General features: G+C 42.9%; 1 protein-coding gene across 3 annotated transcripts in view; it reads left to right on the top strand.

Annotated features, from left to right (window-relative positions):
• The window catches only part of POU6F2 (POU class 6 homeobox 2), a 486,796-nt gene that overhangs the window by 89,305 nt on the left and 384,144 nt on the right, over positions 1–13,347 (top strand). For all 3 annotated transcript variants that reach the window (XM_021079083.1, XM_013985842.2, XM_021079084.1), the window contains exon 2: positions 3,096–3,267. In XM_021079083.1, the coding sequence (XP_020934742.1) occupies positions 3,096–3,267 (172 nt within the window). The remainder of the gene's footprint in view (positions 1–3,095; positions 3,268–13,347) is intronic.

The following is a 13,347-nucleotide window of genomic DNA, read 5'->3' as shown; positions in this document are numbered from 1 at the left end:
ACCCCCCAGTGGCTGCAGCTGTGATTAAAAGCTCTCTGCTCTCTGCCTCGCTGGGGGTCTGCTGTTTAACCATGTCGTGGCCATACGTATGTGGGATACAGCTGTGTCATGGAAAACCAGATGAGCCCCTGAGTGACAAACTAGTGAATTTTTGAAGCTCAAGTCACTGCGGGGCACTAGTTGGGAAAACTAGCCATGGATGAGATACATAAAAGGAATTTAAAGAAGCAGAGCTAATGGTCAGTGAATATACACCATCTGCCAGCACATGCGTTGCACACGTCAGCCAGACTGAACATCTCAAAGGTTTAAGTGCACTTGAACCCAGCAGCTGCATCTCAGCTCCTCTGTGGGATTCGGGGTTCAGTTCGACCATGCACAAAGAAAGCAGGGCTAGACTAAGTCTATTCCGTCTGCCCGGATTCTCGCTGATACATGACTCACCACGTTTGGCTTATCACGAGGGTGGGAACGCGTTCCAAACGCAAGTCTGCCTTCACCACCGGCTTCCAAGATGGTCAAAGCAGTGTGACCCCAGGGACTGGGTGCCCTGAGGGCATACATCACACCCCCTCCTTTGGAGCGGAGAGATTGAGGACGTAACCTTTTAGAAAGTAAAAGGAGGGTCCTGGAATTTAGACCGGGGGCCTTTGCTTCCCGTGAAGCTGGGAGGTCAAGCGATGGTCCCTTCCCTACCTCGCCCCGCTCCACGAACCGAACCGGATCACAGTCCAAACACGTGCTCGTTCTTCGATCCCTGGGAAAGAAACGGGGGCCACTGGGAGAATTCTGTGTCTCCTCTCCCGCGGCCTGCCCCATCTCGCCCCCACCCACCCCCATTGTCCAGCCCTCCAAACCTCAGCCTCCAAAGACAGTCAATGAAATGCTAATCTGTCCCCGGCAAATTTGGGCTGACAATACCCCTCGTCGACCGCATGGATGACATTGATTACTTTTCAAATATTTACAATATGGCGAGACAAGCCTAATTTATTTCCTAAGGAGTTCAAGGTAGGTCTCCCCGTTTCCGAGGGGCAGGGAGGGGGAGACAATGGAGAAACGTTTGCGGTTGCTATCTGCAATAATCGGATGCTGACAGAGAGGAGTATTTTATTTAGTAATTAACAGTGTAAAGGGGAGAAGCTGTCATGTTGGTTCTTAGGCTGGGGGATGTGATGAAAGATGATATCTGCGATCTCATCCTTTCCACTTGTTTAGGATTGTCAGGATGAGAAATGTCAGCATTATGAAAGCTCGGCTCTGCTCTTGATATGATAAAACCCTTCAAAGCCAGGCTTCCCCCCCGCCCCCCCTCCCCCTCCTTTCTCCATCTCTCTCTGCACTTGCTTTTTTATTTATCCTGTTTTGTTAGATGGCAGAAATATAATTCTTTTCTTTCTTCCTATTATAAGCCACCATTTTTGCTTTATTATATGTTTCACAACCCCTAATGCCCCACTGAAAATTACCTTGTTAAATGACAGTGTTTCAAAGCCATGAATCCTTTCCACCAGTCCCTCAGAGGTTTGAAACAGTCAACAGACTGTAAAGAATAAATAATAAAAAAGTATTGATTATTTTGATGACTGTGAGATTCAATTAAGTATTAATTTTGCCCTCCAGTGGACCTATCAAGGTATATTCAAAAGGGAGGACTCGGCTCAGCTAAATGCGCGCTGAGTGCTCCAGCCTTAAATAGGGAGAAAATGTGTTTACCTCCAGTATTTGAAGAAGAAGTGCATTGATGCACAGAGTCCAATATTTAAGTGCTGTGCAAATTAAGCCCTGGTGACAGTGACATTGTTTTCCATGGTATGAGTATTGACTAAAGAAGTGCATTTGATGACAGCTTAAACTATTTGTATTGATTAACATTTTCATAGATTATCATGTGTCATATCAAATTCACTTTTCAGGCATGAATACATTAAAAAAAAAACCATCACCACAGGCATACCGCAACCAATGTCATGATGGGACAGGGGATCTGCGCCACACCTGCTCCTGCGCTGGTCACCTGTTTCCTGCTCAGGAACCATTTAGGCATGAACTTGGCAATAAATAGCTCCCAGATCACGCAAAAAGGGCGCTTCTGGCTTTTCTTTCCCTCTGCCTCCGATATCTGTGCCACAACAGTATCATGCGTCTTAGTTGGCAAGTGGAATAAAGGGCTACACTTGGAGAACATTGCTGATCCTAAAATGCCTTCCTAATGAGCTGAAGATCAAGCAGATTTACATTATTGGGGGGGTGTCAAGTTTGCCTTTTCGGAGGTGCTTTTTGTTTTCTTTCATGCTCTGGGCGTATGATGCTCTGGGTATCCGAGCTATTGAACACAGTTTGTAAGTATTTTTCCGATTCCTTTAAAAAAATGTCAACCCGTGTTCATGTCTTTTTGTCGTGTATGGTTCGCTTTCAGATGTTCTTCGGAGGTGGGGTCAGCTTCCGTCGGATCTGGGACCAGCGGAGTCAACTTCGGCGGCGCTGGTGGCATTTACATAAGACGTCTCTTTCATTCCAGCGAAAGCCTCCGGAGGGCCTCTTTCTCCCTCTCTCTTTTCTCTGCTCTGGGATCGGGTTTAATTGCTTCTCCCCCAGGGAGAGGGCTTCCTAAAATAGCCCCTGGCTCCTCCGTAGGGTGCTCCTTCCTTTTGAGTCTGTGGCCAAAGTACCAACCCCGCACTTTCTTCCTTTCCTTTCTTTTTCTTTCTCTCCCCCCCCCCCTTACTGCGTTGAAGAGGCGCAAGGTGTAAAAACAGTCACACAAAAGCACGTCCCACAATTAAAGCTGCGTTGGTTAGGTTGCTTTCAAAGAAGTTTGTTTTTTTTTTTTTTCCCTCCTCTCTCGGAAGCCTCCTGCATCTCTCACATGCTAGTTGAGCTTTAATAGGGAGGGAGTAATGGAGAACTCCTCGGCTCTGTAATAGCTCTTCACTTGACTGCAGCCAGCACTAACAGCGGGAGCAGGCAGAGATAAGAGAGAGGGAGAGAGGAAGAGGGTGTGTGTGGGGAGAGAGAGGGAGAGAGGAGCGAGGACACGCTCACACTAAAGCGGCCACTTCGTCTTCCTCCCTTCCCGCTTTTCCCCATCCTAGGATCCAATGATAGCTGGACAAGTCAGCAAGCCCTTGCTGTCAGTGCGGAGTGAAATGAATGCAGAGTTGGGAGGTGAGGACAAGGCTGCTACTTCAGACAGCGAGCTGAATGAGCCCCTGCTTGCGCCGGTGGAATCCAATGACAGCGAGGACACTCCCAGCAAGCTCTTGGGTGAGTCCGTCTAGGTGTTTCATTTCGCTCCTACCGTGTTGCCTAGAAGAGCACCCGCACCCCCCTCCCCCCCCACCCCAGGGCTGTTCGTGCGAGTTTCTTCCAAGTACCCAAAGAGGACCTTGGCATCTTGGGTGCCCACCCCCCCCACCCCCAGGCGGAGGCCCACTGGCCGGGAGGGTGTCCTCCAAACTTTTCCCAACAAGGAACTTCCTCCTGCGCCTTTGGACTGGTCAGATTTCGCTTGAGTCCGCAGGCGAGAAATCATTTGGGGGGAAAAAGAAGAAGAAGATGGTAGTATCATCAGGAAATCAGTTCCATTGTGAGAACTGGTTAACGTTTATTGAATAAATATCGACTCAGTTTCGGGTTGCTTCGCAGCCTTTTGTTAAGGGGAAGGAGAGTAAAGAGTTATTATCTGTAGTCAAAAGACCAGAGAGGGGAACTGAAAAATATCAATACCGGCGTCCGCTGCCAGGTAAACAAAGGTGGCTACGGGAAGTGCTCGAAGAACAAACATTTCATAATCGCAGTCAGAATGGCTATCTCTTCTTTTAAACGGGGGAGGGGGGAGAGGAGGACAGAAAATAGGTCCTTGGCGCCCCTCCCCTTTGCCTCTCCCCTCTGGCCAGAGTTTATAGCCTCGTCCTAAGTGTGGAGGCAGCCCGATCCTGTTAGAAATCTTTGTTTCATAAACAAAACAGGAACAAGCGGAGTGCCACTCCAGCAAAGACATCTGTCATTCAAACAGATGACACTCTGTAAGCCAACTCAGGCAACTGTGATCTCTAATCAGAAGGGGAGCAGGCTGGGGAGGCGCGTGACTGACGGATGGAGGGTAGATGTCCCCGCTGGAGGGGCGCTTACGGGATAGAATGACAGGAGGCTTTCAGAACAGTTGCTCCTGAAGCACGTGCTTTTAATTGTTTTCTGGTATCCATAAGCTTATAAGACTGAATCTGTGTGTTAGGTATGCACATATATGACATACTAACCTGTGCATATATATATGTTTACCTGATGTATATGTACTTAAATATATATACACACACCCTCACATCTCAGTATGGATGTGTGTGCATTTATTAGACAGAAAACTGCTTGAGCTCAGGTTAATCGTGCGTCTGAACTTGAAAGAAGCACAGCATCGTTGCATAGACTGCTTTATTAAGGAAGCCATTCATTCAGTTAAAAAGATAAGCTTAACAAAACAAAAACAAAAACAAAACCCTATGGACAGAAAGCGACTTGGACAGTGTGGTAGCTCTAGGCCAGCTTCAACAGGGAGCTGTCCTCTGATTTTAAATGATCCAACTTTAGAGGAGTGTGGCAGAGAAACTTTCTGTATCCAGTGTTCCATTGGTAAAAACACTGTCCTATAGTTAAGAGCGTAACCGCTTCCAGTTGCAAGGAATTTTGTTGTGTTACTCTTTTTCTTCGAAAGGCAGCAGTTCCACCTCTGACGTTAATTTTCCATACCTAGGCATTAAGGTTTTAGCGTTTTCACTCTAAAGAAATATTTTGTTGTTGTCTAAGTTTTTATCTGTGTGGGAAGAGTTATGTCCTAAAACACTCATTTCATTTCAAGGGGTTAGTGAGAGAAGTCAGATGGACTCGTAAATGACAGAAAGGCAGAAGCCATGCTCTAGCCTCTTTGATGCTGAATGCTAACACTGGGCACTTTGACTTTTAAGAAGTAATCAATTGTGAATTCAACATAACTGCAGAGAATGGACTGTGGGTTACTAAACTTGGCGGGCATTTTCCAAAATGAATGCTTTTTGTAGAGTTTGCCTTAAAACCCCGTTCTTCCCCCGAGTAAACCAATGGAAGGGTAATTAATTTGGCACCTCAACATCTGTTTAGATTTTCCAGTGTCGAAAACTGCCAGAGATTTGTTATGTCACCTCTTACTGATGGGCATGTGTAGAGACATCAGCTTAAAAAAAGAGAAGTCCAAGGGGAACTCAGAGAAATTTGAATTCAGAGTTCTTTGAAAATATAGCTTAAGTGGACTCTTTACGGGGTAAACTAAGGCGTCGTGGTGTAGCTTAGAAAGGTCGGTGGGTTTTAGAAGGTGTCCGTCTTTGCTTTGGCATATGCTCACCTGAACTGGCGAGAGAGAAGCCCTCAGAACCTGCGTCTCATACCTACTATTTCTTATTTATTCCCTTAATTTTTTGGGGGTCTCTAGAGGGCTTTTCAAACACAGTGGGACTATTTTCCAGTTTCCAATGAGGCAAAGAAGACATCAGTAGCAGAGCAGTTTTGAAAAACTTAAGAAACAAAATTGAAGACAGGGTGAGACAGACACAAGAGAAAGCGCCCCCCAAAAGGGAGGAACCCCGATGTTCTTCAAGATTTCCTCGGCCCCGGGGTCTGTTAGGCTTTCACCGCTTAGCGGTATTGGGGCTGCGGCATTAGGAATTCTAGTTCATGGAACTGGCTGCGACTTTCTAGAGTCATTCTCTCAGAATTTTTAGCAACGTTGGCAACGCTTAACCAGTAATCATCTAATGAACCATTATTTTCTTTGACCGGAGTATGTTCACGCCTTTTGTTTTTCTGTGTAGCTGTGCTTATGGTCTTTACCTGGTAAAAGGAGGAATTTCCTTCCTCCCGAATCACGCAGGGAGGGCGTCCAGGTTTATCTCTGAACGATGCTGTTCTGACGTCCTCTCTCAAAGCAAGATTCCGAGAGCATGTGCGTTGCGGTTTTGAAAATGGAGCTTCTGTCATGACAGGAGCAGGTGGAAGCAAACGGTGCATCTTGCTGTGTGTACTTTTGTGGAGGGACCTTTCCTGGCCACGGGGGACAAGAAGGGTTCTGATTTTTATTGTAGCTGAAATTTCAGGATAAATGGATCTCTTTGGCGCTTAGTCCCCCGTCTGTGTCTTGTTGAAATTAGCAACCCAGAGGACAAGTCTGTTTCTCTCACAGTAGGACCCCTTCGGCCCAAAACTATGGGAGAAAGGCTGATCCTGATGCCCTCTATGGATAAACAAAGGAAATTCCAGGAAGCCCTGGGTCTTTTATGCCTCTCCTTAAATTGCGCCTCTGCACTTAGCAGCATCCAAAGGGAAAGATACTGTGCAGAATGTTTCAGGGCTCTGAGCAGCTCAGAGCACCAGAAGGAGAAACCAGAAGCCTAAGGAGAAAGTTCTGAAAGGGGCCCTTGTGTTTTATAAAGTAATTACATCCGAGATCATGTTTTGCTTAACTTGAACAGCCGTGGCAACTAAAGTACACTTTGGAGAGACGAGTCCACATTTTGTTGAGGAACGTGTGGTTAGCTCGCTGTCTGTGATGTCATCAAGGGGTGCATTACTGATTCCTGGAAAGCCTGTGGAATAACTTCCTTTTTCAGCTCATGACTGTATTAGGCGAAGCTCCGAGCAGTGGGAAACAGTGTGGAGCCGAAAAGGCTTGCATGTCAGGGGGTTTTATCAGAGAATCGGGCTCTGTGTCTCACTGGGTTTCAGCTGCGTGATCAGATGAGTGATGCCAGACAGGGCCAGTCATTTAATATGTGATGAGTGATGTACATATTCGAGACCATTCTCCAAACTGGCCTTTGGCAAACGACCTCAGAGGGAAAAGGAGGCTGTGTTTCTCCAGTGACATTCACAGAGAGCTTGTGTCAGTGTGGTGCTTCGTTTTTAGTTACGCCCATCAAGAATTCAGTGTTCCACGTTCAGCCAAGTCGAATGCTGCAATTCAAATGGCAGCCTCAACAACTTGGTGAGGAAAATGGCCCCAGAAAGGATAAAAATAATATATATCCCTCAAAAAAGATCTGCACGCAAGTTTTCCCGTGCAGTCTCAGCAGAAGAAGTGAGACAGTGCAAACCATGCCCTAAATATTTTTTCTCATACTATTTGAAATTCGAGAGGTGATTTATTAACAGTCTTCCTCCCGGGAATATTTTTTATTGTTTCAAGTTAAGCCTCATGATTGCTTTTCTCAAGTCCCAGTTACCTCGGGTGGCTGGGGCAGTCTCTGTGGCTTACTTCTTAGGGGCACCACACCACACAGAAACTGGGCACACATCTCGAAAGCCTTGAGCCAAGACATAAACAAGCAAGCAAACAGCTCCCCATTGATAAACATTTTATCTGAAATAAAAATTGGTGTTGGTCTTCTCTTAGGATAGTGGGTTTTTTTCTAGGTTAAAAGAAATTGCATGCAATGATACTTGGAAGGGTGAGTATTTTCAGCATCATTTATCTATGAACTATTGCAAAAGGGTGGAAAGTTGGGCCAGTGATTCCTCCTAGCCAGAAAATGCTGCACTATCTATAAGGGTTTTCTTTCCCTTTCCTTTCTGTTGTCTTTCTCATGGAAACATGCATTAGACTTTTTTTTTTTTTTTTTAAATTGCCATCCAGTTTGACTTGATTAAAATTTATGGCAGTGGAGTCGTTTCCAATGACAAAAGGATAAAGGACTAAATTGTCTGTCACCCCTTGAGACAGTGGTCTCTGCAGGTCAGCATGGAGGTCATTGGTAGGGCAAGGTGGGGACTGTACTTTGTGGTGAAGCTGCCCCTCGCCTGTGCATGAGCGGAGGCCCTCATTATGGCATCTCTCTCTCTCTATTACTTTATTTAAACATCGTTCAATGCCTTATATTCTGATAAAATATGCTGGGGCCAATAATCAGTAATGCGGCTTAAACCCAGGAGGGATTTAGCTGGGAGCTGATGGGGAAAATTGCCTAGAGAAATATATTTATTTAAAATATGCACCATGCTTCTGTATCTTTACAAGTTTTGCTATTATAGCTATTGAAAATTCATACTCATTTTTCACTGGAGAGAGTGTGTTTTGCTAGAGAAACATTAAAACAGCATATTTTTAAATAAACTAAGTAATTCGAGTAACAGAATTGCAGCTACACCGGTTGTTTAAAAGAACCCAGCAGAAACCTGTATTTGTGTGAGTGAACGGGATGCATGGTAAGGTATTTGTCAAAAATCAATTAGGGTTTCACAGTCAAACGAGCCCATGTGGTGGTGATCTCTGACTGCTGAGGGGGAAGTGCGCGTTTAGAGACATTCCCAAACATTTAGGATCGTCGACTGCACCGAAGGGTTTCTTTAAAAAATCCAGGGTGTGTGTTTAGACGAATTTAGTTTAGTGTTTTCCTTCCAGAAAACCATTGCGATCCTGTGCTGATAAATAGATCCCCTTTAAAGGCATTAATGTGTAAACTTTGCAATCACAACTGAATTCATAGGAGATGGCCCTGGGGTTTAAACGTCTCATCGTGCTCGTTCATGGAGCGGTGTTCTCACCTCCCCATGGCACTTCAGTGGAGAAGAGTGCACAGTGCCTGACATCAGATTCAGTGGGGTCTTTCTGGGTGCCTTTTTTTTCCGTCTCTTTGCCATGCCTGGGGGACTCAGGTCAGACCTCTGTATGCAGAAGAGGGTTCAATCTTGCAGTGTCCGAGGATGCTATTACACAGTGACGCATTAGCAAATCAAAATGCTGATACAGATTTACACTTTCTCTTTGACTTTGATGGCCCAATAGGCTTCTATTTTTTTTTTTTTTGTTATTGTTGTTAAATGGTCCTATAAACAATTGGAAACAAGACTAAGTGGTAGAAAATACATTAATCTGTCTGCACCATCACCCTTAAAATGATCCCATGTTAGCCTTTTTAATGTCTGCGATGTTCTGATTTAAAGGTTACTTGGCACTACGGTGTTTTTGTAGATCACCCAGCTCAGTTTATGTCGTAATTAATACATAGAGGTGCATTTGGGATCAGGCTCTCAAGGCTCAGCCCTTAAGTAGATGGCTTTCTTCCTCAATTACCTGATTTAATTACGGAGTTAGTATTATTCTTTGCAAGAATTGACCACGTATTTCCCCCCCTTCAGAAATGCGATGTCAGCATCTTTTGGAAGTGGACTTTGCTGGTTATTGGACAGTAAACAGATAATTTGTGAGCGAGGTGGTACTTTCTTTGATTGGCGACCTTGCTGGTTTATGTTTGGGGATTAATAATACATCAGACACTCCCACATTAAAAGGGAAGTGGATGTGAAGGAGGAAGGGAGGAGGATGCAGTCCTGTTGTTGGGGCTGCTCCTGATTTTCTGGACCTTCTCTGGGAACGGAGACCGTCCGAGGAGCCCTCCCATTTGCCCAAGTTTCACCTGGCTCCGTTTCACCTGTGTCTTGCTTTCCTTATGCTAAAGAAAAAGGTAGCAACGTGTTTATACCAACCTGGCACCCTGTCAGGGGGCAATCTGTGTAAAGTTTCCTGCTGTCAGGTTAATGAATTTTTAAAAAATATCCAAAGGCAGAGGTAGCTGGAGAAAGCTCCTAGTAACAGTTGCCATTCTCCAGCAGATGGGTTTCTCTTTAATTTCCAAGGTGGCTCTGGAATTTTCTTGTTTGTTGTCCTCCTTGCTTCTTTCCCTCGCTGGAGGTTTTGTTCACCTTTCCTTTTATTAATGCCATTTCAGCCTCACTTTGAAATGTTTTCCCTTTTAAATTTCCAGTCTTTCCTTGGAGGCGGAGATAAGTGAGCATATACTTTGTTGCAAGATGGATTTTATAGTTGCACCTATACTTTGTTATAAGCCTGGATGAGGTGCTAAATCTGTCAACACTGAGCTTTTCTCTGGGAATAGCTCCAAGTAGTGTTTATATTAAAATTCATTCAGAAAGGAATATTTGGGCTTTGGCAAATATGGGGGCTTTGATGAGGTACGTTTATTAAACCTATTGACCTGACTCAGTGCTTTAAATGTCAACGCCGACCTGGTTCTCAACATTAGAAAACAATGTATCTTAAAAAAAATGATGACATATGAATTTATTTATAGAAAAGAAATAGACTCATAGACATAGAGAAAAAACTTATGATTACCAAAGGGCTAGTGGGAGATGGGGAGGGTATCAATTAGGAGGCTGGGATTTTAACACAGACGTACTACTACTACTGTGTGTAAAATAGATAAGCAACAGGGACCTACTGTGCAGCATAGAGAACTCTACTCAGTGGTCTGTAATAACCCATAGTGGAAGATAATCTGAAAAGGTGTGTATATCTGAATCACTTTGCTGTACAGTGGAAATTAACAGTGTTGTACATTAATTATACGTCCATTAAAAAATAACCGCTATCAAAAAAGAAAGCTAGTCCACCCTAAAAAAAAGTCGGATTTCACGCAGGTAAGAAACAAGGGCACACTGGTTTGGGTACATGTCTTGCCCTGTGTTGTGACCATTGTTAGCTGTCAAATTGGTCTCAGCCTTTCTAGTGTGAACGGAAGTTAGAAAAAAAGAACACTGAATTGCTTTTGGTTGAAGAAAGTTGTCATTCTCGGAGAAACGGAAATTAACTTTTTTGAGGGTAAGGGTTCAAAGATCATCTTTAAAAACCACCTAGTCAAATTGTAGAGCTCCTTGCATCTGTTTTTAAATAGTTAACCAACACTTAAAAAACAATCGTAGGGTGTTATATGAATTTCTCTATTTCATTGGAGAATTTAAAAGACAAATCCGTGCTCAAACGTCTCTTAGTCTTTCTTTTTAAAGTGCTTTCAAGGTCCCAGATGGGGAAAAACATACTGGTTTTTATTTTAATTAAAAATTAGCTACCAGGAACAACCTAACATATAGTCTGAGTCCCTTTGATAAGAGGACTGCATTGCCATCAGAACTGTTTAATATTTTTAGGACACTTGTAATCTACCAATGGTACCCAAGGTGAAACAATTTAACAATTTAATGAATATTTGTCCTGCTGTATATATTGTTTGGCATTAGGTGTTGTTTTCATATTTCATCTCTTTACGTGAAATAATACTATTTTCCAGACGGATGTATTTTCCAAATATCTTGTGCTATTTTAATTTTCTCCTATGAATGAGGAAAAAAATCCCCAATTGTGATAAAAGTTTGTGAAAGCCAAGAAACCCATATTTAAAAATTAGTATTAATCCAGTGCTGTAAAATAACAATACCCATCTTCCATTTTCTTATCACTTCCATACTGTATCCCTGCTTTCTTGTATTTTCTTTATAGGTGCTGAGTGCACTGTGAATGCATGTAGCACTGCCCATGCACATCATGCGAGTCGGCTCTGTTCTCCGTAGTTTCTCCTGTGGTCACGTCACTTCAAATTGTCCTGCTAAATTTGCAGGATGCATGCTTTCTCTGTTGTAAATTAAGGACGTCTAGCTTGTAGTAATAAGCTTTTAGTTCACACTCTCCATACATCATTTAAATGTACTTTTCCTAGACCTACGTAGATGTTAAAAAGTAGTTTCCAGATAAACTTAACACAATTAATGGATTGCCAGTAAAGAACGACTAGTTACGTTAGAGCATTGCTTCAGGCATAGTGGGGCTGTAATCCAAGTTCCAGTGTCATCTTTGAAGCTGCTGTTCACTGAGCAGAGGAGACAACTGGATTTCTCAGAATTTGTGCAGTTTCATTCAGTAAAGCGATGTAGGGGTTTCTGCAGAGTTGGACTTATACAGAATAAGTATACATTTTTAAAACATACAGAACTTGCCCCTGCTAAGAAAACCTCTAAATATTGGAAACTTAAATATTTGCCTATAATATTTATATTGTATAAATACATATACAATACAATATATACATTATAATATAAACATTTATCTCTTCTCTTTTTTTGAAGTAAAAGGCATTTGTGCAAGAGTTAGTAAAAGCACAATTTTGGTTACACATTCCTGTAAGAATTCCATGTGCCTAAATGTTCATGTACATATAGACATATCCAGTTGGGATGTATGATTGATGCACGATTTAAAAAAAAAATCCCATTTTAAACATTTGGTATTAAAGCCATGCGGGATAATTAATCTCCTTTTGCAGTTCTTGATGGCCACATATGTGGTGATTTGTCTTTTAATATCAATATGGCAGGATTTATTTTTATAAATGAATGGTTTGGGGTTACTTATTGCAGGAGAGAATCGTCACACAGTTGGAGAAGGGCTGAGGGATTAATTTGATTGAAAAATGCAAACATTTAAAGCTGTTTAAAAAGCATGAAAAAATTTTATTGCAGGGTGAATTTTTGCCAAAAAATCCACCAAGAGTGGAAGAGAATAAAAAATCAAATAGAAAAACACCTTTTCCTGAGTTAAAAAAAGTATAGATGCAGAAGTGGTATGTGGGGTGAAAAGCTGTCTTCCAAACCTGCATTTTTTTCTTTACTATGTCTAATTTGATTTAGCAAAATATGGCAAAGAAGGAATGTATCCAGTAGGAAACATCTAATTTTCAAAATGCGAAGCATGAAAAAACTATGGAGTAAAGCTAACGTTGTAATGACTCCACTTAATTATATGAACGTACCGCACGGTTATGGATGCACGTGGGTCAATATTCAGAACAGGGATCGTCTTGATTATGTGGGAAGCTCTCATACGCTTTTGGGAAGTCACAGCCATCACGGTTTTCGGTGTAGCTGGAGCTCATCTTGTTCTGATTTCTAAAATTAAGGCAGCTTTTAATCTTAAGAGTTACCTAAAGCATTGGTCACATTTTCAGGTATAGCGGGTCTATTTCTTTGCTTTAGTTTGGCGTCTTTACTTTTCCCACTATACTCCATGTGCGCAGTAATTCAGAAACACTAACAGGAATCTGCAGGAAATCCGGAAGACGTGTTAAAATTAGGCATAGCTTCAAATGGGATTGATGTCTACAGCTGCCTGTTTAGAAAAAAAAAAAAAGCGGGTCGGGTTGAAGGTTGCTGTTGGCGTTGAGATGGCTGTCCTAGCCTAGCGGGGTCGGTCCCTGTCTTGTCATCTGTAGTGTATCGATATGTTTTTCTAACAATTCCATAACCTGAACCCTGTAACAGTTTATGGTCCTTTCGAGAATTCTTATGGATTCTTGCGGTGACGGAGGTCTGAGAAAAGATCTTGAAAGCTTTCACAAAATCTGGCTGGGTGACAGAAAGCTGGCATGACTGTGATTTAGCTGCTAGGGGATCCTGTTGACTCGGAACATCCTTAAACTTTTAAGTTAAAACAAACCCTGCGAGACAAACGCTGGGGCTGGACGGTGAAGGGGACCC

This window comes from Sus scrofa, chromosome 18, assembly GCF_000003025.6.
Source record: "Sus scrofa isolate TJ Tabasco breed Duroc chromosome 18, Sscrofa11.1, whole genome shotgun sequence".
Lineage (NCBI taxonomy): Eukaryota > Metazoa > Chordata > Mammalia > Artiodactyla > Suidae > Sus > Sus scrofa.
This window is presented reverse-complemented; position numbering and strand designations above follow the sequence as displayed.